This window comes from Antedon mediterranea, chromosome 1, assembly GCF_964355755.1.
Source record: "Antedon mediterranea chromosome 1, ecAntMedi1.1, whole genome shotgun sequence".
NCBI lineage: Eukaryota > Metazoa > Echinodermata > Crinoidea > Comatulida > Antedonidae > Antedon > Antedon mediterranea.
The window spans coordinates 29,964,114-29,989,394 of record NC_092670.1 but is presented as its reverse complement, the minus strand read 5'-3'; the positions used below and the strand labels follow the sequence as shown (position 1 = coordinate 29,989,394).

Here is a 25,281-nt window from a genome sequence, read left to right as displayed (position 1 = left end):
AATTAATAAAAATTACAATAAAAAAAATACAATAAAATACATTTTATTTTAAGATTATTCATAATTTTACCAATTTTCATTTGAAAAAAGCCATAAACAACGAAACAAATTTGTTTACGTCTATAATTTTTTCGTTATTGTTAAATATTTGAAGAAATGAAATAAACAAAGAATAATTTACACTTGTAAGTTACCTGGAGGACACATATGACATTTATACTTATACTTATTACATATCTTGTATGTCCCTTCCTTACAAGGACTGCACTTTTCGGTTGTGGGATTACATGACAATCCAGTTCCTCTAGCGATAAACTTCAATAACATTCCAATATTTATATCGATCTCTGAATCTTTTGTAACACAAACACTAGCAAAAAAAAAATTAGTTGTGGGTATATAAACATCACCATCATGATCCATATTGACTTAATGAATATCGAACATGTGATTTAATCACACGAAAACCACACGGCCAATTTCCTTTTTATCGGAACTGCTACGCCTTGAGAAATACAAAATACTCATAACAGCAACTTTATCTTGTAGCCTAAGTCCAGACATTAGTCCCAGACAGTAGCCAAACAAATCTCGTTAGACCCTACAAGCGTTAATCACACGAATGGCTTCACTGGCAATTCCCTTTCTATTGAAACTGTTACGCTTTGGGGGAAAAAACGAAAATACTCATGACAACAACATTATCTTGTAAGTTGGTCTAGACAATAGCCAAATAATGCCTACAAGATTTAATCACACAAAGAGCCATCTCAGAGAGTGCATTCCGTCGTTGGTTTGAGTCTCACTTAAACAGAGTATGGCTGTGTTTAAAGGAAGTCTATGTGTCTATGGGAAAAGTGTTGTAGATACAATGATTGGTATGTTTCGTCAGTGAAAATTATCTTCACCTGCTCTTGGAAAAATATATAGAACCATATATCAAAGATATCAAAATATTAAAGAATTAAATTAAATTAACAATAGAACAGTTCAACAACAGAAAGTAATAGATCTATTAGATAAAATTAGAGAAAATTGTAAGGAAGATCTGGCACAGTTTCTTATAAACGATGTCCAGAATGATCACTATGGTCCAATAATAGGTGACAAGACCTATTTGTTTCACATGGTGGTAAATGTATCACAATAAATCGTAATTTGGTGGTTAAACTTGAAGCCTGCCGAACTTAAAACTGCCATGAAGGAGCAGACACACTTTTGACGTTATTGGAGGGAAAATTGTTGTACGGTGCTCATCTGACACAGACTTGTTGTACCGGCAGGTTTCTCCCATAGAATGCCAGAAACGTCGAATATTGGAATGGATTACGGTTCAGCTAACAGTCGAAAGCTAATCATCAACGTTACAAATATACCACGACAACGATATGCGATTTCAAGTCTGCTTTTTAAAGAAAAGTAAAGTCAATGCTATTCACCTATTTAGAAAAACAAGGCCAACAGCCATTAAGTCGCGTGCACAATGCATAGTGATACCGGACCGACAGACAGACCGACAGACCGAAAGACAGACCGACAGACCGACAGACCGACAGACAGACCGACCGACATAGTGAACTATACTGACCGAAATTACTGAACATGTTTAAAAATGTTGAAATGTTTAAAAACATTTATATTTTTTTAATTTACACGTGCGTAGCCTGTCACTTTTGACGTGCTCGTATAACGTAATTTCGAGTTGAAAAGTAAGTCAAGAAAACAGAAATCGGGCCAAAAGAGTGCGAAATAACATTTTTTGAAAATTTTAAGCGCGCGTACGCATGCGTTACATGCGCTACGCACGTAATTGTATTGCCATATGATGATTTATGCCCTGCAATTTATGAGTACCAAATTTTATTTAATTGTGATTCATGGTTGTTAAGATATGATTACAAACGTGATTTCGTTAAATCGTGCGTAGACCGCGTAATTTTTTATTGCGCACCGTGAAAACATAACCACCTGGCCATAAGGAATATTCTGTGAAAATATTACTTAGCTAGATTAAACTGATATCAAGATAAGGTCAGAAAGCGATAAAACGCATAGTGATACCGGACCGACAGACAGACAGACAGACAGACCGACAGACAGACAGACAGACAGACCGACCAACCGACCGACATAGTGAACTATAGAGTCGCGTCCACGCGACTAAAAATATCAAAACTTATTGTGCGTTAAGATTACTTGGTAGTGATGAAGTATTTGATAAAATAAATCACTGCATACATATTCCAGTTCAAACAGTTACATGGCATAAATGAGGTAAGGTAACATTATTAAATTAATAACATGACAAAGGGTAAGAAGAGGAATGTCCAGGGAAAGAAAATAACTGGTCATCTTTACAATCATGCAGCAAAACACTTGATCAACATATTTTACGGGAAAAGTATATATCTAGGGTGGATATGAAGGCTAACAAACACCCCATAACCAACAAAACATCTGCATCCGCTGAATTTTGGATGTCTTGACGATGGCGATGGTCATTATGTGGCTGGTTGGTTTGAAGGAACGAAAACGAATAAAGTAACGTAGTCGTATGATTCAGATACAGATATTCCAAAAGATAGTGAAATAGACGATATTTACTATGATAGCCAGCCATAGAGTGGTGACACTGAGAGTGTATATGAGGACGATGATGATTAGTGATAATTAAGACATAAGTGTTTTCGCCTAACCTTAATTATTTATACTGTAGCCTATGTTATTATTTGGCCTTATAGTACAGAATTATGTAATAACAGAAAGATTTTACAATAAAAAAAAAACGTAAATGAATAGAAACAGCCTACACACATTACAAATAATAGATTGTGAAACCAAGCAGTAATATTACAGTTTTAACCTATACTATGCTATACCTGTAATTGAAATTTTGGTAGGAAAAGTAGTTTTTGTTGTAATGTACCGTACCAAATATTGTATTTGTATAGAATTTTTAAAATAGGTGTTAACTTGAAACGGAATTATCAATAAATCAATAATTTTACTAGTAGGCCTACTAACGTGAAAATCATTTTGAATTTTGAATACGTTTTTAAAGTTGTTTTTTTTATTTTGAAAAAGCTTAAATTAGACGGGCGGGTTGGTGTGAGGTAGGTTTTGCGATCATAAAAGTTTATCCTATCCCTGTAACTCTTCAAATGATTAAATCCTAGAGAGAAATGGTGTACTGTAATGGTTTCAATGCAATGTTATCCGAAAATTTTGAGCTAGTGTCTGGGGAAACTTACAGGATAAAGGTGCTTTCGTGAATACGTTCGTATATTTCAAGGGGAATATCAGTGTAACTCTCTTGTAGGGCCCAACGGGCATTTTTGGGCTACTTTCCGGGCCAACTTACAAAATAAAGTTGCTGTCATGAGTATTTTCGTATATGACAAGACGTAACAGTTCCAATCAAAAAGGAATTGGCCGTGGCCCTTCATATGATTAATCTTGTAGGACTCAACGGGCATTTTTGGGCTACTGTCTGGGACAACTTAAAGGATAAAATTGCAGCCAATAATATTTGTGTGCATGCCATCCCAACGTGTAACAGTTACAATGCAAAATGAATTAGCCGTTTGGCTCTTAACATGAATAACAATATTTTTGAGTGTTCACTCGGGGCTCTGTCTTGGCCAACTTTCAAGATAGATTTGCTGTCATTTATATTTTAACATTGTATGTGAACGATGTCCAACAACTTTTATCCGTGTGACTTTTCACATTATTAAATACATTTTTTACCCCTCTCATGTTGTGTTCCCATAATAGGACCCTGCAGCAATAATATTGATTATTGAATCTTGGTCATATATCAACATAATCAGATTTTCACCCACCAGATACATTCTCTCATACAACAAACGCCCTCACAATCAGTGGAGGTTTAACAAGTCAGAATAAATTCCAACTTTAATTCGCAACGGCTTTTTTAAATAATATTGTGTATATGTAAATCAATGATGTTGCGTAGCACTGTGTGTAAAGGGCGTTTGTTGTATGAGAGAATGTATCTGGTGGGTGAAAATCTGTGATAATACCACACATGGCTCTGTGGTCTAATGGGTATGAAACTCGCCCTGTAAGCGAGAGGTTGCAGGTTCGAATCCCGCCAGAGACATTTTTTCATACAACTAAAAAATACGGAACTTTCGCCAATGAGTTATGCTCGACGCGATTATGAGATCATGTTCCGAATATGAGCACTGTTTCTATAATTTACAGTATGATTTATATATATATATATATATATACACACAAATCAGGCAAAAACAGTAATTATATATATATATACAAATATTAAACAATCTCAGTCAAATTCAAGACAGCTGGTGGTCTATTTACATTGTATAATTAGTTACATGTTCACTTATTTTTGTTTGTAACTATATAAATGGTACATACTTGTTAATAGGTTTGCCAATATTAGTAGGAATGGATCGAAGTTCACCACAGTTAAGATATCTAAATAAGACAATGATGAATGTTAGAGGGTATTGTAAATTGGTAGTCAAAATTAGTTATGTTGTTAATTTCATCAAAATCGGACGACAGAAAATTAAGAGTTCTTGATTTAAAAATTGGTTGATAGGTCATTTAAATCACAACTAATCACGAGCCAAATTGAACCCAAACCGCAGTCCCTGGGCGACGATTAGCTTGCCAGTTGACTACGACGTTTTAAAAGTAGATGCATGTGATGTGTTTTTAGTTGGCGTACATGTTGGATGCCACCTTATTTTGTAACATTATGGGTTTGGTCGGCAAAAGATATGAAACGTTTGATCTGAGTCTGATTAAAGTACGTCCTTGCGTTATTTTATACACTGTATAACATGATCGTACATTAATAAGGCTAACAATAGTTGTTAATGAAGATTAAAGGCTGATTTCATGATGTATGTTAAGTTGGTTACTAGTTCCGAGTTCCTTATTCAAATTCAATTATAGACTAGTCCGTCCAGATTTGAGAAAAATGAAATGCTGTAGACATTTTTTGTTAAAAGTAAAAAAACATGTGTTTACCCTGCTCAATTTTTAGATCTTCACCCTTAAAACGTGAAAAACAAAATGGCCGCCATTTCAGACTTATTTTGGCTTATAACTTTACTTTTAAGTGACGTAGCAAGTTAAAAATGGTGTCTATACCTATGTTTGTGATAGTGAAGATTCCAAATAATAATTGTTATTAAAGTTGTAAATATTTTATTCCAGCCGCCATGTTGAAATCCAAGATGGCCGCCATCATTTTAAACGTATTTTGGCTTATAACTTGACTTTTAATTAAAGATGTATTGTCCCCAAAAAAACATGAAAAAATAAAGATTAATATAATCAGATTTTGAATAGGAAATTTCACAGTTTTAATAAAGTTATTCACTTCTGTATAAAAAAAAATCATCAAAAATAATTATTTCACTTATAAAAAGACAAAAGAAATGGTTAATTTCAACCAAAAACCATTGTCTTCCAGACAATTTAGGTATATTTTGCTTTAAATTACATTTTTTTGGTGGAAAATGGTTTTTTTTTTGGATCAAGTTTTTGGTCATAGTGAATAACTATTATGTTATATTAAAATGGCATATTCAACAACAAAAAATTATTTTTTAGGGGGACAATTATATCTTTAACATAGCAAGTTAAAATAGTATTTTACCATAGTCCAGTAAAAGTATGGTTGCACCTACAACAAATTGCAACAGAATTTCTTTTTGTTTTGCCTCGTTGATATTGTCCAAATTAACATCATATCCAATGTTTACCAACATCGGACATCGGGAAGTGGGTTAAATGGCCGCCACTTACCATTTTGAAGTCTTGTATATTATCTCCTTAACGGTTTTACTTATAGACCACATACTGTAAGTGCATTACGAGTAGTTATAAATGTGTAGGATAATTTAATTATCATATGACGTACCTATGACGTCATAAGGTCGTTGTGACGTCATATATTATGTTATAACTGCTTAAATGACATTAACCTAAAAAATGTAAAAACGTTATAACACTTGACCTACTTCATTTTTTCACAATATTTTGGTATGGATATCGTTCGTAAAAGCCAGTTACTTATTCGCCGTAGAGGGCGTAGATGCACAAAAGTTCGCGGAACTTGGGTTGCAAATCAAGAATGTATTAAGAAACGTCAGAATTATCAATAAATCAATAATTTTACTAGTAGGCCTACTTTAACTTGAAAATCATTTTGAAACCAATACGTTTTTAAAGTTGTTTTTTTTTATTTTGAAAATCGTAAAGTAGGTCAAGTGTCATCGATCCATACAAAAATATAGTGACAAAATTAAGTAGGTCAAGTGTTATAAAGCCAGTTACTTTTTCGCCGAAGAGGGCGTAGATGCAAAACATTTCGCGGAACTAGGTTGGAAAATGGTAGATTAGGTTAACATGTTGATGTAATAACAACTCAATTGGACAGTTATTACGTATTAAAATCTGTTTTTTTTAATATTTGTGACTGTCCATTTAATTGAATTTGAATAAGGAACTAGTAACCAACTTCACAGACATTATTTCCTGTCGACGTTACAGTTTTGGTACGATCACGTCGACTTATCATAAGAAAGTTGGTTTTTGACGCAATGTAAGAAAATTGTATGTGTTTCGACGATTTTTGCCGATTTTACATGAAACCAGGATGTTTTGACCTTACGTTTCAATAAACGCCCGTGCTTCACGTTCCTTACGTTTCTTGACTTGAAGTCAACTTTCGTAAGAGACGGAAGCGCTATCGTAAAAACAAAACAATGAGATACATGGATTTATATGGCATAATGTGTATGACGTCATTATTTTTCAGCATGCAGTTCATTTGAGCTTATTTAATCAATGCTATGTTATTTGAGCCTTGATTCTTGAAGTTTACAGTTGTTGAATTGAATGCAAATTAATTCGCTAAAATCAAAATATCCGCTATGATAATTATGCAGATATTGATTAGAAAAACTCCTTTTAAAACAGTATAAACTTTGGTATTTTCATTTACAGTATTCTTCAATCATTTTAATTATTTTTTAATATTTGTAATTATATCACATTCATCGCATCTTTAGTACAGTCGTGTGCATGGGGATACGCAATAGGTACCTTTTATACTATTTGAAATACAAATATAAGAAAACCCACTCGATAAAGAAACACCAATCAGAGGCGATGCTTCAAATGGTCATGAATAGTTGAATGTTTTTATGAAATTTCAACTTTCGTAACAACACTAAAATCGTCGTAAACGCGCATCATGAATTTTAAATTCAGAATGTTAACTTTCGGGAGAGGCATATCTACAGCAGTTTGCGAGCGGACCGACACGAACTTGACAAACGCCATTGACGTCATATTTTTTTTCAACTTTGCAAAAGAGACGTAAGAATCGTACAAAACTTTAGACGTGTTGAAAACTCTTAATCTTACGTCGACTGATAACCAGCATTAAGATTACACTTTAATATTTAATCACATTGTTGACCATTACAATTGTTTTATTGGAACAAAAAAAACCATCCATGTTACCGTACATTGTTCCGTTTTCTGCCAGGGAGGAGAGAGAACTTGTTTCGATCTGTTTTAAGTTATTGTCAAATAGATATCTGAGGGAACAAAACGGTGATTTTTCTTGGTCAATGTATACTTACAGATTAGTTATTTCTTTAAAGTTCTTTTTAGGATTTATTTAAAAGTTGAAAGTTATTTTGTAACGGTAACACATCTTACATGTATTCTAGCGTTGTATTTTCAGTTTTAAACATCCCATTTGTAATTTTTTCTATTTCATTGCCATAAAGGAATCTGCAAAACAATATAACAACAATTAATCAAAGATAGCCGGCCATAAAGCCGCTAGTGGCTATAATAAAGCGACATCTCTCTAAATAATCAAATACAACACATGCATACGAGATGCTTATATGCAACAGCTAAGTCTTATAACAAGTCTTTAGGAGAGAAGTTTTCTGTCCTTAGAAATCATGGTATCTGACATTTGACCCTGGGTTGGTAATTAAAGTCAACGTTAAATCTGGTTCCGCTTACGATTGCGACGTTTTCTTACGATTAGGCGTTCCGATCAGTTTACCAACCAACTTTAAATATATTCTCTATCCGTAACGCAATATTTGTTTTATGTTTAATAAATAATATACCCATAAACAAAGTAAAACATTTGCAAGTTAATACTTTGTTGAAACTGTCACTGTCATAGTCGATTGAAATATTAAAGTACATGTAACGATACACCACACGTTTATATTTTGAAATTATTAATCTATATATAAATGTACGTAATATTCGGGAAATCGCGCGTTACTTCTAAATGTTTACTCGATGGTATATAAAGTTGGTTTGTACTTTCGGTACTAAACCACCTGTTTACTAATTAAATTGAGTTAGATAATTCGTTATTGACAATTAAAACGAATTAAGGTTCAACGATTTGCCTCAAATAGGGGTGTTTTCCGATCGTGGTAAACACGGTCTAATGGATGTCCATCTTGAAAAATACCAGCACACAATAATACGAGGATGCTTTGCGTTTACCTATCTCCTCCTACGATAATTGTTTTTAATAGCTGAAAACCGGTTGAACAGCTCGAGTACAGCATCATAATATTGAAGACACGCCGATTTTCTTTCAAAAATACTATTTTGATAGATTTAATATATAAGTTTATACAATTAATTGACTTGCGGTGAATGAAACATTCCAATCTTTCTTCTACAAGCGTCTATTCCCGCAGGCGTAATAACACAAAGACAAGTACACTCAAAACAGAAATTCAATTCGATTGTTACCTCCGCCAAGGAGGTTATGTTTTCACCCCTGTATGTGTGTGTGATATATGCCTCAAAAGCTCGGACGAGTTCGAATTTGAGGGGAAAAGGTCATAAGTCAAGGTCACAACTAACAACAAATTATTTTACTGCCTAGAGACCACAGTTTTTATTGAAATCTCACCAAACTTAGCCACAGTGATCAATGACTCATCATATAATTGTGGTTAAATTTTGAAGGGTCAGGGTCAAAGATCAATGTTCACAAAAATCAAAACAAAAAAAGAAATAAAAAAATAATAATAAAAAAAAATGCCCTCAATGGAATTTGAACCAGCGATCTCATCTGTGAGAGGCTGGATACTTAACCATTACACCAAACTCTCATCCACAACTTTGTAGTGTGAAGTTAGCCTATTTACACTTTAAACAAACAAAAAATTTTAAAAATATATATATTTTTTCCGGGAAAATTTTATGTAGGGGAATTTTACAGTAGGCGGAGGTTTGTACTCTCGGAGTACCCTCTAGTTTAAATCTGTGACTGCAGAGGTCGGATCTAGGTATTTTAAACAGATAATGAGCTAGCGTTTTCAGTCGCCGTCTATACCTGTACAATGAACTTTATTATTGCAGTTCAACCACCACCCACATCACCAACCTCCCCCTCAACTTAATGTTTCAATTGATCAGTTAAAATATATAATGCTAATAATACCAGTAGATGTATCAGTAATAGTATACAACAAATATATATTATAGTATTCCGTAATTGCAAGACGTTGTTGTAAGAAAACAATCCATGTTTGATGCGAATTTTATAAATATGAAGATACCACTCCATCATATTAAATAATGAGACATGATTGGCAGGCCAATATCATGCAATACAGACAATATTCAAGTCTAGAGTTTATTTTTAATTTTAAAATTGTCATGATGGCAATTATATTTGGCTACAGATTACGTCGTGTTTGACTCTATTCATTTGCTTTGTGTTCATTTTTACAATTTTTTTTATAGGACATATTTTGAGTTTTATTTATATTCGTATTAGGTAATTTCAGTAAATCGCGCGTAACCTTTTTCTCAATGCTTTTACCAAAACCGCTGTATCACATAACCTTATATGGGCCGGTTTAATCATTATAGTTATTTATCCGAGTTAGTTGCATTCTTGAGAACAGTTACCGCAATCTTTGGTGTGTAGGAACCAACTTACCCGTGTAAATAACTAAGTACCGTATGAACTGGCTCTAAGATACTAAATCAATTAGGATCGGCCTACAGTACGAAGAATCACATGCCCTAACGCAGAACAACTTTGGTGTGCAGGAACCAATTTTAAGCATAAATTGGCTCTAAGAAACACTTGAAAACCATTAGGCCTACTAATTAAGTTGAGTTAGACAAATATTTATTGACGATTAAAGCGAATTTACGATTTGTCCCGAATAGAGGTGTTTTTACAAACTGTTTTACATTATATAAACACCTTTATTACTGACAGTTGCTTCTCAACGTTTGTATTAATTAAAACTGTTATTACAAAAATATAAACGTCGTAGTGCTGTATCTTTCAATGTACGTACTTTACTATTTCAATCGACTATTTGTCTAAATTTGACTAAAACATTTGGACTTATTTTGTGACACTGTGTTTAGTGGTATTTATTTGTAAAACATGAAAACAATTATTTCATTACTGAATGGATAATGAATATTTTAAAAAGTGTTCCTCTTTCCATCCATCCTTTTCTCCATCCCTCGACCCTAATGTTACATACAAAACATGGGTTTATTTAAATTTGACTCATGTTGTGACTTTCTCTTTCGGAAGAAATTCCCAGCGTGCTAATTTTGGTTGACTACATAAATCACCGTGTATATTATAGTTCCTGTAAACGACATGTATTATTGTCCTGTGGTACGTACATTTGAAATCGCCTGTTTAATTTCTATAGATCTATCAAAATAGTATTTGTTAAAGATAATCGGTTTGTCTTCAATATTACGATGCTGTACTGGAGCTGTTTTCAGCTATTAAAAACAATTATCGTAGAAGAAGATAGGTAAATGCGAAGCATCCTCGTATTATTGTGTGCGGATATTTTTCAGCATCGGCATCCATTAGACAGTGTATAACACGATCGGAAAACACACCTTTTTGTGGCAAATCGTTAAAACCTCAAATCGTTTTGATAGTCAATAACTAATATCTAACTCAACTTAATTAAGGCTGGTTTCCTGTCGACGTAAGAACATCACTTTTGTTGCGACTACGTCGATTTGTCGTAAGAAATGCGGATTTTACAGGAAACCGATTACGATCGAAAATTTATAAAATCGACGCAACGTAAGAAAAATGGTAACGACAAACGATTTTACAGGAAACCGATGACCTAACAATTGTTGCGTTACGACGTTTTCTTCCGATTTTACAGGAAACCGGGATTTTTTATCTTACGCTTGAATGAAAGCCCTTGCGTCACGTTTCTTACGTCTCTTACGAAAGTTGACTTGAAGTCAACTTTCGCAAGAGACGTAAGCGCAATCGTAACAAGCAACCAATGAGCGACAAGAGTTATTACGTAATGTGTATGTCCTTATAGTGAAATAAAGCCGGACAATAACATTTGTATGTATTTACTACTATAATTTTAGCCTAATCATGTTCTAATCAGGGAGTTTACAACTCATATCAAAATATAATACTCTTATTTATGGACGTGCAATAAACAATCAGCATCGGTAGAAACGTCGCGAAAATGAACATTTGCAACAAGATAAGATATAGAAAGCCCCTGTAAGCAATATAATATTAATATGTAACTTTAACAAAAAATTGTTTGCTTGATTTTGTATAATTTATATTGTTTTGTTAAATTTATTCTTACTAGATGGTTCTCGAATACATAGTAATTTCAGAGTAGCAAAACTGGCGATTTCAAATGTACGTACCGCAGGACTATGATTTATGTAGTCAACTAAAATTAGCACCCTGGGAATTACTTCCGAAGGAAAAACTTATCACAAAATGAGTCCAAATTTTTGATTTGGACTCATTTAAAGAAACCCAATTTGTGTTTTGTATGTAACCAGGGAGATGTAACATTAGATGTAACAATTTTTAAATATATTCTTTATGCACTCAGTAACGAAATATTTTTTTCATGTTTTATAGGCCTATAAATAATATACCTCTAAATACAGTAAAACATTTGCGATTTAATACTTTGTTAAAACTGTCATTGTCATAATCGATTGAAATATAGTCACGATACACCACTACGACGTTTATATTTTTGGTAATTATTAATTAATACAAACGTTGAGAAGGAAATGTCAGTATAGTTTATTTGTATATAATAATGTGTTTATATATCTAACAGTAGAGCCTATCCACAATCTCAGTAATAAGTTTATTTGTATATATTTTTATATTACATCTAACAGTACGAACATTCACAGTAAGAAATGTTCGATTCAAATGAGGACCAAAAATAGGTAATTATAATAGGTATTTACAGTATTGTTCAAGTTTATTCTCAAAGGGCCCATATATTTACCTACCGTATGTGTTAAACCAAGGGCTCATAGATTTACCTACTTGTGTTAAACCAAACTCTGGCAGACTGAGAGATTGGGATGTTCCATTCATCGCAAATCAATACATTTGTATAATCGTATATTAAATCAAAATAGTATTTTTTAAAGAAAATCGGCCTGTCTTCAACATTATGATGCTGTACTCTAGCTGTTCAACCGGTTTTCAGCTATTAAAAACAATTATCGTAGGAGGAGATAGGAAAATGCGAAGCCTCCTCGCATTTTTGTGGCGGGTATTTTTCAAGATGGACATCCATTATTAGACAGTGTATACCACGATCGGAAAACACCCCTATTTGGGGCAAATCGTTGAACCTAAATTCGTTTTAATCGTCAATAACTAATTATCTAACTTAATTTAATTAGTAAACAGGGTTACATCAGGTGGTTAAAATCAGTACCGAAAGTACGAACCAACTTTATATACCATCGAGTAAAAATTCTAGAAGTAAAGCGCGATTTACCGAATTTTGCCCTTACGTAAATTTATATATAGATTAGGCCTGTAAATAATGGGTATCTTACTGCGGTAGTACTATCTCATGCTCGATTATATATGCTTATAGGCCAATAGGCCAATGCCTAGTCTAGGGCCTAGGTAGGTCTAATAATAATAGGAATCTCGAAATGATTTGCCTTTTTTTAATTTTGAAAACTATTTAAGGCTAGGCCTAGAGGGCCAGGATAATTAATTCATATTTTGATTCATACAAATAATACATAGGCCTACTAGCCTAGGCTAGTTTGATTATTTGGTCAAATCAATTCCTATTAGTACGGTACCATACAGTATTAATTAAGTATTTTACTAATACTAGGACCTTGCTTATCTACTGAAAATAACATGTTGGTGTGCTGCACTGACAGGTAGGCTACAATAACAACATTCAACATTTTGCGCGAAAAATGATAAAACCCGCTCTAAGAAACACCAATCAGAGATGTTGTTTCAAATACGTCATAAATCCGACCGACGTAAGAAAAAAATTTCAACTTTCGTAACAACACTAAAATCGACGTAAGCATACGACGTGTGTTTCACAGCCAAAATTTCAACTTTCGGGAGCAGCATAACTACAGATGTTTCTCTGCGGCCCGACACGATCTTGACTAACGTCAACGACGTCAATTTTTTCTCAACTTTCGTAAGAGACGTAAGAAACGTATGAAACGCAAGAATCGTTGCAAAATTCGACTTCTTACGTCGACAGGAAACCAGCCTTTAGGTTCAAATCAGTGCCGAACGTACGAACCAACTTTATATTATACCATCGAATAAAAATTCTAAAAGTAACGCGCGATTTACCGAATTTTGCCCTTACGTAAATGTATATATAGATTCGATCATATTTTTACTATGTTTATATAAGAAGTGACAAGTGGCAATTTTGTTATAGTTGTCAGAGCTTTTGTGTCACCTCATTGTGCTATATTTTTACTTATTCGTTTTCAACAATTCCCACAGCACCTTCGGATTGCCCCTTTGTACTGTATTTCACCTTTGGAAGCTGTGGATGCTTGTCAACGTCGCATAATCCCCGTCTCTAATTGGCTGGTTTTACGATAATTGGGTTTACGATTAAGAAAGTTGACTTGAAGTCAAATTTCGTGAGCGTAATCGTAATGTTGTAAAATTGCATCGTACTGTCAAACCGTCGAATAACAAATGGAATTTTAGTCACCGAGTTTCTGTCAAATACCTGTACTACGATGATTTCTACTTGCTCTACGTCGTTTTGACATTTAGCTTTTTTACAATCGCTTTCCTGTCGATTTTCAATTTCCAATGTAAAAACGACGCAATCGTAAGAAATTCGAATTCACTGAAATTAGCGTGACCAAAGGTCTATATAAGATACATTTGCAACATAATCAAGCTTAGTGCTAACCCTAACCCACAATTGGTATAAACACAATGCATTTAATTCCCTATGACAATCTTTATATATAAATCTATGTTTACGAAGTGCTCACCAGCAGTCAATGAATAACAGACTGATAATGATTTGGGATAAGAAATGCTAAATACAAACTTACAGAAAGCGAAGATTCGTTCCACTAAATGCTCCTTCTTCGATAACAGTAATGTTGTTGCCTACAAGCATCCTAAAAAAATATACACATATTTGTTTGATTACTCCACTGAACTGATCAACGAGGATGCAATATATCCGGGCTCATTAAATAACTCGGTACACATTTCGAAACAAATGTATGCATCTTTCATAAATTGCACTTTTACTTAAAAGGTAATTCTAATCCATACTCTTTTTCAAATAGCTAAAGAAAAGTAATAATAACGACAACGACGACGACAATGTCAACGGAAATGATGACAACAACGACGACAATAACAATTACATTGACATTGACACTGACACTGATAATAATTAAGAACCGATGATATGGCATCATTAAATTCCATGCTAGTTTATACTTACAACATTTCAAGCGATGAAATATTGGCAAATACATTTTTTTAGACACGTTGAATATTATTTTTGTTCATTAACATGTTCCCAACTGAAGGAAGTTGACAACCTTCTAATGATGTGATATAGTTCCAGCTCAAATCACTAAAGAAGAAAATATCAAATACAGCACTAAACAAGACCAGAAAAAAACATACACCATATTCCAATAATTAAACATTTTGGAAATTTGATAATGATTAAATTAATAATAATAATAATAATACTAACACTAACACTAATAATAATAATAATAGGCAATAGTAATAACAATAGCAATAGTAATGACATTAATATTATAAATAGGAATAATTATATTATCTATGCGAGTAACGCTTTTTAACTCTTACAAGAAGTCACAAATTCAGAGACAAAAACACAAATTCTTAATTTTAGAAATAAAAATGGTGTAAATATTAAAGATTCTGATTCTGTCAAGAGGTATGTATCTGTATAACTATATAAAGTGTATGCTGTCTGCATAAATGCTGTACTTTTAACATACATATATTATACAGGGCGCTATATTGAGTAAATACAAACAGCGTTTGAACATCGGTTTTAGACAAAGCTACAGGTTATTTATTTGGTATTATCTCTTGTTTCGCGCTATCAGTGACGCAAGTTGAGTACTGTACATTAAAAAAAATACTCACAGTAGTCTAAACTTGCTGTTAGCGGGTAAGATTGGTATTTCCGTAAGATTGTTATAAGCTAGTCGTCTTTATAAAGTTAAAGTATTAATACAACAACAAAATAAGACTATGATTAGAAATTTAAAACATTTAGATAAGTGGAAAAAATTAAAACAAGGCCTCTTATTATTATTTAAAAACAACAACAAATCGTTTAAATCCATATCCTCAGCAACGAGGGGAGTGGGTCTAACATGTCAACTATTTCTGAACAAACACCAGCCCTGCAATATGTTTTAATATCTTGCAATAATGGCAGCGCACAATAATAATACAAACTATATCAATTCTTTGCATAACAAAGTTTTAAAAACAGGGGCGGCCCAAAAGTGCAGATTGATAGTATTTGTGTCAATGTCATGACAACATCGATTTTAATATACATCACTGTACTTACAGTTCTTCAATATTGTCCAATGCAATAAAGGCGTCCTTATGTATAAATCGAATTTGGTTGTCTTCAAGTTTTCTGGAAAACAGAGCAGGAGTGTGTTGTGCATTCGTCGTGTGTTCGAGTTATGCAAATAGGTTTGAAAAAAACAGCGGTTGAGTTACATGGTCTAATGTAGTTATGTTTACCATCGTTTTCCCTGATTTTGTGTCTGTTTGATATGTGTATTTTTATAATTTATTTAGACACTTTAAGAGAATATTTATATAATTATAAGTCAGTAAGTTTCATTACAAGTTACAGTAGAAATTGTATTTAATTTTGTTTTTAGTAAACAATACTTACATATAGCTAATGTTTCCGCCTTGAAAAGCTTTTGATGGTATGCTTCGCAAACCATTTCTGTGTAAATGTCTAATATATTCAAAGAAACAATTATGGTACGGATCACTAAAATGTCAAGCTAAGCTCAAAACCCTACTGCAACCTCTCAAATTTAAATTGTGCAGTCAAAAAATCCAAAACATTTGTATATTCTTACTTTTCGTAAGCCTAAAAAATGAATTAGAAACTCTTCATTTGATAACCATATTCACGTAGAAACAAGATGATTAAAGAATCGGCTTAATTAGTGTTAATTTACTTAATCCTCTCATATTTTACTCATCCTTACAATTACCATAAGCAACATCATAATAATCATAACTATCGTCATAGATTGATAATTTTACCCACATGAAGCTTCCAGTTGACAAGTTTTTGAAAGTTCCACTAGAAAGGTTTACAAGATTATGGTTGTATGCAATCACTCTATTGAAAAAGAAGATATAAACAGGTACCTCAATCACAGATACAGTACGTTTATATTTTGCTTTTTCCGAAAACTTTGGGCACACATAAAATGTTGGAATTATTTAGATTGCTCATATATTTGAATGATAGTCTTATGTGGTGTTTATAAGCCTACTTAAAAAAACAAAATCGACAATATTGTTGTGGGTGTATTATTTTGTTTTTGTGAGTGTAATGTTGTGACGTTGGTAAACGGTGTATTTGGTTGTAATTTTGTTTATAAGTAAGTGTATATTGTTTACTTCAACAACAGTAGTGTAATCTTCTCTACTTACATTGTAACACTAAACATTGTTGTCAAAGCAAATGAATTTTCACAAAGCTCTTTGAGTTGTGGGTTAAAATTAATAGACCTAAAATATCAAAAAAATATAATAAATACTGTACTGATGAAAAAAATACTCTGTTATGATGAATATGCAGTAGACTGATAGGAGAAGCTAAAATTATTCACTATTATAAGAGATACATATATAATATATACAAATTGAAAGTTTGAACATATTTACAAACACAGGAATTTCGACCGACAGAATATCTTCAGAAATTACACAACTTTAAACTTAAGTTTATAACATCTTTGTTCCTAAATCATAGATCGGAGCCGTGGGTTAAATGTGTATATAATTAGGTTTGAAACTGAATCAAATAGGCCGACCACATCCGGTTATTTGATCTCAATTTTGAAAATAGTTTATGGCAATCGAATCTTTAGATGACCTGAAGCTCCATCGTGTTGTAGGCTCTGATAATGATGCCAAGGAGGACCTTGGTATTGTTCTTGCATGGAGAGTCAGCACTGGGGCTTGTCTTTCAATATCTCCAAGTGTAAATCAATGTCTGTTTCTTTAAACTGGAACACAAGTGTTTCTCTTATAGGATCAACGCAATTATTTTAGACAAAGTGTTAGTTCACCATGACCTAGGAATTTATATCGATATTAAACTTACATTTTGTAAACACATTTACTACATTATCTTTAAGGGAAATAAAATGCTTGAATTCATTTGGAGACATTGTATAGACATATCTAGCTCCAGTGCTATTATTTGTTTATATCGTTCCTATAGTTGATTCTAATATTGAGTATTGTTCTGTTATTTTTTCATCTGCTTTTGAATCTCAGTTAACCCGTATTGAGAGATTACACTTTAAGTTGTGTGGGTTTATATACAACAAGGCCATATACATGGCTGCAGTCGCGTGCTCAAGTTAGTGCTTACCGACCAACCAAACATTTATATTTTTTTTTATTTACACGTGCGTAGCCTGTCAATGTTGACGTGCTCGTATAACGTAATTTCGAGTTGGAAAGTGAATCAAATATGATGAAATTATTAAATCGGGCAAAAAGAGTGCGTATTAACGTTAAACGTGCAGGGCGCGTGCCAAAATCTGCGCACTCATTGCAGTTTGTTAAACGCTTAAAATTGACTGAAACGTACTCTAATTTCATCGAAAATAAATGTTGAAAATTTTAAGTGCGCGTACGCATGCGTTATATGCGCCACGCACGTAATTGTATTGCCAAATGATGAAATATGACCTGAAATTTATGAGTACCAATTTTTATTTAATTGTGATTCATGCTTGTGAAGATATGATTACAAACGTGATTTTGTTAAATCTTGCGTAGACTGCGTAATTTTGGATTGCACACCGTGAAAAACATAATCACATCGAGTCCTGGCCATAAGGAATATAATCTGAAAATTGACTTAGATAGATGAAACTGATATCAAGACAAGGCCACGTGTGTTTACCGACCAACCGACCGACCAACCGACCGACCGACCGACATAGTGAGCTGTAGAGTTGGTTGCACGCGACTAATAAAGTTGAATATTTACCTAACATCCTAATTATATTGACTATGAAAATACATCCAGTGTTCTTACAGCAAGATTACATATATGTCTATTATATATATATTATTCTAAAGGTTTTATAATGCGCGCGTCATAGGATTAGAAAAATGATTGATTTGCTCTGTCGTTTATATTGGTTAACTTCTTTGGTGTGGTGTGGACCATTGCCTAACACAGTGTAGCTGTGTGTTTCTTTTTTCATGTATAAAATACAATTAGTTTGAGTACAATATGGAAAATACCAAGTAATTGTGATATGTTGCTTTGTTAAAACTAAATAAGAGTCATACATAGAATGATTCCTTTGTCATCATGATAACTGCAGTATTATACCTATCCACATTCTTTGTATAATGTAACGGAAACGTTACAAGACATTGCGCTTTATCATTCGGTGAGTTGCGGTACTGTTTATTTTTAAATTTAAATTAGATTTTAGATTAAATTATGTTTCCAAATGTAATGAAATAATAAATAAAGTAGAGAAAATTATTCGTAATATTATGGAAAATATAAGAAATAATTTAAAACATCATTATGAAAAGAATAACCATGTTTACAAATAACGGTCATTAGCGGTATCTTAACATTATGCGCTTGTATCATAATAACTCCGAATACAAACATCTACTAACAGTTTATTTAAAACATAAAATTGTACAAAAAAAACTTACAGAATTAATGACGTATTTTGGAGGCTTGCAAAAGTGAAAGCTTCAATGCTATGTAAATGGTTATATGAAATGTCACTAAAAAAATAAATGATTTGTTTTAGTTGTGGGCAACTGATCGGTCATTTGTTGTAATTTTTGGTACTGAAGTTCAGTTCTGCAGTGGTGGTGGAAATTAATGCAACAGTAGTAATTCAGTTATAAATAACATTTCTATCGAAGTTATACTTACAAGGTCGTTATGAATGGTGAACCATTAAACGTAGTATTGCTTAATTCTATGATATTGTTATTTTGAATGTCTCTATGAAGGAATAATTTAATAGTTTGAATTAGTGTAATGTACGATGATTATAATAATTAAACATTTTTATAAATAACAAAATTAATGATCTTGATATCAGGCATCATAATATCTTGGTAATACAAAATAAACGAAATATATGTAAAGGTACTTAGGATTAAAGAAAACTTGATCATGTAATTAATAATAATAATAATTAATAATTTCCAACGTTTAAAATAGGATGCATTGATATGACGCATTAAACAAACAAGAAAACATCTGTATAAATCATATAAACATACTTTCATTTTCTATAGTATATATGAACAATTTGAATGCTAGTGCGATTGTGTTTGATTCTGTTGTATTATGGACAATGAATATGTTAATAATTGATTGTGTATGTACTGAGGTGTATTGGGTGTGTATGGTGATGATAATAATAGCAATATTAACAGCTATGATGATGACGACAAAACACGTTTAATGTGGTTCTTTTATTTTACTTTTTATTAGATACAATCAATAAAAAGAAATCATTGATAATTGTAACTTACATGGTATGAAGTCTTGGAAGATTATTAAAAGCTGTCGATATGTCTGTCAGCAAGTTGTGTTTTGCATACCTGACGAATTAAAAATGTTGCATTTTGAATTTAGGCCTACTGCATTAATCAATTATCACGTGTAGCAATACACTTAGATTTGTTCCAATGTTAATCCTAAATGCTATTACCGTAGTCTTACACATATCGCTCAATGTATTCAAACAGAAAGAAAGAGGTGTTATGAATATGATGGTATCATAGATGTCATCTATACAGTACATAACTTTACGTAAGGGCACAATTCTGTAAATCGCGTGGGGAACCAGCGTCAATCAATGTCGCATAAAAACTCGATCAGCGCCCTAAAAAACACTGAGGTGAAGTAATTATTCCAAATGAAATTATTTCAAGATAGTGTTGCTTGAGAATAAAAGACCGAATGTGGAAAATTGACAACGAACACGCGTTGTCGTTTCTGTTATTGTTCTGACATACCTTAAATAGTGTACGTGAGTACACAAAAAATATCAGTAAAACACCTACTCTGCACACTACCGAATGATGCTATTGAATATAATTGATGTGTTGCAGTTCTACTGATACTGATATTTGTTCGCGACGTGGCTTTAGCCAGCTATGTCCCGAGAGGACATACTCATTAAGAAGCTTTATCATTGCGGTAGCTATAGTTCTAAGGCCAACAGTTTTAAGAAATTTTAAACTCGACTATAATGTATAGGTCCCAGCTGCTGGACCCAACAAAACATATGGGAAAAGAGAGTCTATGAGGGCTCACGATTGAACGATTTTGAATTATCGCCCTTTGATTGGTTGACGCGAATCAACAGACTGCGGAAGAATTTCTAATTTGTACCGCCGTGAAGTCACGTTGTCTCTAAAGGGTATTCAGATGCATGCCTACAGGTTGAGGTCACACACACAGCACATTAAAGTTCAAAATAGACCAATTTTAAATTCCATTTTTAATTAGTAGATTAATATTTGTTGGCAGATAATACATTGTTGGAAAGGTACACATGTCTTCTTTCAAATGCTGTTGAAAATTAGCAGAAATATCAATTATTCAATGAATAATAAATAATTTCAACCAGATTACTAACACCCTCTACAACTGGCCACCTCATGAACTTGATGAGGGAAATCCTTATTTGCAGTTTATGACCGCCCATTTTTGGAGATCTAAAAGTATGATGCTTTTTGATTGGAGTTTCTGTGACAACCTGAGGTGATTGACAATTAGATTTGTTGCCCAATTAAAAGGCAATGAAAACAACAGGGTTGATGCAATATTTTAAATCAAAGACACAAATAATATGAAAATATAATGTTTAAAGTACCTATTGTTCAAATTTTAAAATGACTGGTTGAGAATTGATGAACGGAAAAAGAAAATAGTAGGTACATGTTTTTCGATTCTCAATCAACCCACATTCCATGATTTGATAACATACTATTACGATTATCTTAGGGTTTTTAAACAAAATTTCCCGGTTCACGGTGAGTCATGCTGGTTTTAACTAAGTTGGCCGTTGGTGGTGATAGCCATTCTTTTTCGAACACGCATGTGAAGGTACAGTAGTTACAAAATAAAAATTATACTGCAAATTAATAAAGATCAAATTAAATATATTCTTAAATCATAGGAGTATATTGTGTATATAAAATTACATCGGGATAAATGATGATAAGACCTTTTTTTTAAATCGAGTTTTGTTGAGTAAGCTCTGGCAGGAATAACTGTGGGCTATTTGTGTCCCGTTAGGAGCCTGGGACACTTCTGCCTATGTTTCTAGCTGTCTAAAACGTCTTCCCTTTTAGGCCGAAACGTTAGTTAGTTTCAAAAGATCTAAATAATGTATTAATTATACCAATTAGGATGGCATTTATTTGAATAAACGCCCAACAACTTATAAAACATCACTTAGATTATAATCGACATCCCCCCAATATTGTATTATATTTATAACACAATTATACTATTATTGTAGTAGAATTCATCGGAATGTTATCTACAATTTACCCTGCATTTGTTATTCTTTTTTACCACTTTTCATTTCTATTAGAGGATTTTATTGGATTGTAAATGTTACCATATTATTAAAACCAAAAAATGAAACGTATCCCTCGAATAAGCACCTCCCTCAAATGAACTCCGTCTCCTCCGTCTCCCCCCTATAAAGACTAGACTTTAATCATAATTATAAGACACTATGAAACAGAGTAGGTTTAGTTTTACGAATATCAAGCATTTCAATAATGGTAACACCGACCGAAACGTCCAGCCAGAACGTCTTTCTAAGAGTCTTTATCATTCCGAGAACCATCGTCTACACTTACTGGAAGGGTGGGGGCGAGTGAAACGAGCTTACCCTCTAGTAAAATATAATCATGCTACGATATCGTAGCAATTACGATAATATAAAGACATGCGAACAGTACAATTTCACGATGATAATATTATGATATATTCAAGCCACTATTAAACTACAGATTTAGTTTGATACTAAATACTAAAATACTGTCACGTAACTTATTGAATATTAATGTTGAAAAAATAACACTAGTAGGCATAACTAAAAACAAAATAACAATAATATGCATATAGGCCTATTGACTTTGGATATTTTAACATGAACACTTATTGCTAATTTATCTTTTAAAAATATACTACTTACACGCTACCGATTGACTTCGGAAATGTTGGTAATCTTGTAAGTGAATTGTTATTAATTTCTCTGTCGATATAAACATGGTTTGAAACGTTAACGTAATACTAATCATTAATCAATTACCACAATTATTGTTTTGTCGCTTATTTTCTACATTTTCTCTTTTCCTTCTAAAGAAGGTTATAATATTTAGTTTAACCTGCAAATATGCATGTCAAACATATTTGCTAAGATACTGTTATTTAAAACTTACATAATTAAAAGATTCCGTAACTCTAACAACGTATCGTCATCAATTGTTCTCAAGTTATTATCATTCATGTAACTATAAAATAAAAAATTAATGACAGAGAGTAATACACTCTCTGCTTTTCTCATTTTAAGTAATGTATTATATTGCTATTATTATAATTCCACAAAAAAAAAACCATATCGGTGATGACACAAAAAAGATGAAATATAATTAGGTTCATGTTATAATGTTTTTGCTTTGTTGGCATGGTGGTACATCACTCATATTATTTCTAAACGGCACACTACAGAACCAAAACGGTACCATGTGTTTGTATGTGTATAATTCCGGGTGACTTTCTAATCCCATTTCTCCCGTCAATTCATTCATCCGTCGGAAAGTAAATCAACAAATACCTACACTATGCTAATGTCAAGTATGTGCTGTTATAATGTTCTTATGCTATGTTTCATAAATTGTTCATCGGGCAAGCAGGTCATAATGAATTATGGAATCGACACACAATGAAAACAAAGACTACTGATTTGATCTGTTTTGTTGATCAGCGTATCTATTGTTTCGATAAGTAAGACACTTATGCTTCATCATAAACTGTCATGTATTATCTTTTTAATAATAAATAAATAAATAAACACTTACACAGTGAACAAGCAGAATAATAAGTTTACAAACACAATGTACAAACTTACAGATAACGTGTATTTACTGGAATTCCAACTGGCCATTCACGGAGTCCACGGTTTCTACAATTCACTGTTCTTGCTGTACATTCGCAAACTGCTTTTAAACTGGTATCATTACTAAGTTCACATGCAACTTCAACGCAAATTGTAGAATCAACCCATAAATAAAATATTACAATTACCAAGTACTTATGAGACATCATTTTAACCATGACTACAGGGAGTTAATTCCAGTGCAATTCGGTCTATGTGGCCGTCTTGACTATAGTTAAGGTTGTATTTATATCAAGGCCCATGTTATAAGGAAACCTAGTTTGTATTCAGAAACATTTTTCAGGTCAATCATTATTGTAAATAACACAATTAAAACGAATCTTCTTCAAATGTTGATATTATGTAAATATTAAAATAATACACCGATTCATAATAATAGGCCATGGTTAGTGAGTAATTATGAGGTAATTTCCCGAATCAAACCCGTATTATGTATAAACAGCAAACCGAACCACTTATTTTAAGTTGCTTTTTTAATGTTTAAAAACGATTCAATGAAGAAATGTTGTGTTCTTAATTCTGTCTTCTTGCGTTTTTCTTTGACGTTACAGAAGTTATGATAATGAATGATATTCTCTGACATTCTAAATACAGGTATCATGTATAAAAAGTACAAATAATGATGGACTGTAAACAGAATACATTAGCTTTTTAATAGTAAATATTAAATCGTACGTTCATGTTATTGAGTCATTACAAAGCATCTACACATAGTCATGTAAGATGTTGTAGTTATTGTCGTCGGAACTAGATCAATCACGTACACCTTATTGTGTAATTAAGTGGATAGTAAGTATGCTTGTTTTTCCAGCCCAATTGATACCCACTATTAAAAACTGTACTTTTTCCTCCTATAATATTTGTCAAAAATCGTCATACCGAACCAGTAGTATAATATTATATTGTTTTTATTGGTTAACGGTTATGTCTATGCGTGAACTTCATATTTAAATATATTGATTTATATGGGAGGCTGAGGGAATTCCCTATGTGGAGACACAAAAGAAGACCCGTATTTAGGATACTATTTCCTCATAAAATTCTTTTTATCACCGAACAATTAATATTGTATTGTAGTTTTCCAGATGGCTAAATGTTTTATAGATATGTGTGAACTTCAGTTTGAAATACACTGATTTAGATGGGAGGCCGAGTGGGGAATTCCCAATGACAAAGCTAGGTTCTGCCTTTTGTGACGGTATATAGAATTTGGAATAATGAAAGTGCTTGGAAACTAAGAAATGTTTAATCGATAATTAGAAAATGTTTGGTATAAACCCGGCGATAACAATATTTAAAAGAATTTTAGTAAATTTAATAAAATGAATTAGCAACATAAATGTGAAATATGTGTTGATGATTATATTTTCTTTTATATTACTATTGAGAAAATGATCTACTATAAAGGATCAT

The 25,281-nt window shown here is 32.6% G+C and overlaps 1 protein-coding gene across 1 annotated transcript; it reads right to left on the bottom strand.

Moving 5' to 3' along the window:
* Positions 1–204: 204 nt before the first annotated feature.
* Positions 205–24,052, bottom strand: LOC140048794 (leucine-rich repeats and immunoglobulin-like domains protein 1). The gene is made up of 17 exons (XM_072093584.1): positions 23,821–24,052; positions 23,132–23,203; positions 22,885–22,944; positions 20,198–20,266; positions 19,587–19,658; positions 19,358–19,432; positions 17,090–17,167; positions 16,698–16,772; positions 16,308–16,376; positions 15,969–16,040; positions 15,533–15,598; positions 14,847–14,981; positions 14,443–14,511; positions 7,741–7,815; positions 7,545–7,616; positions 4,411–4,470; positions 205–370 (listed from the first exon to the last, which is right to left on the bottom strand). The coding sequence occupies exons 1-12, from the start codon at positions 24,024–24,026 to the stop codon at positions 14,885–14,887; spliced, it is 1,011 nt and encodes a 336-aa protein (XP_071949685.1). The 5' UTR covers positions 24,027–24,052; the 3' UTR covers positions 205–370; positions 4,411–4,470; positions 7,545–7,616; positions 7,741–7,815; positions 14,443–14,511; positions 14,847–14,884.
* Positions 24,053–25,281: the final 1,229 nt, after the last annotated feature.

Coding starts and splice junctions, on each gene's coding strand:
- LOC140048794 (XM_072093584.1), bottom strand. CDS start 24,026: ATGGTTAAAATGATGTCTCATAAGTACTTGGTAATTGTAATATTTTAT. Junction 22,945..23,131: donor TTACGGAATCTTTTAATTAT/GTAAGTTTTAAA, acceptor TTATATCGACAG/AGAAATTAATAACAATTCAC. Junction 17,168..19,357: donor CAAAATACGTCATTAATTCT/GTAAGTTTTTTT, acceptor TTGATATTTTAG/GTCTATTAATTTTAACCCAC.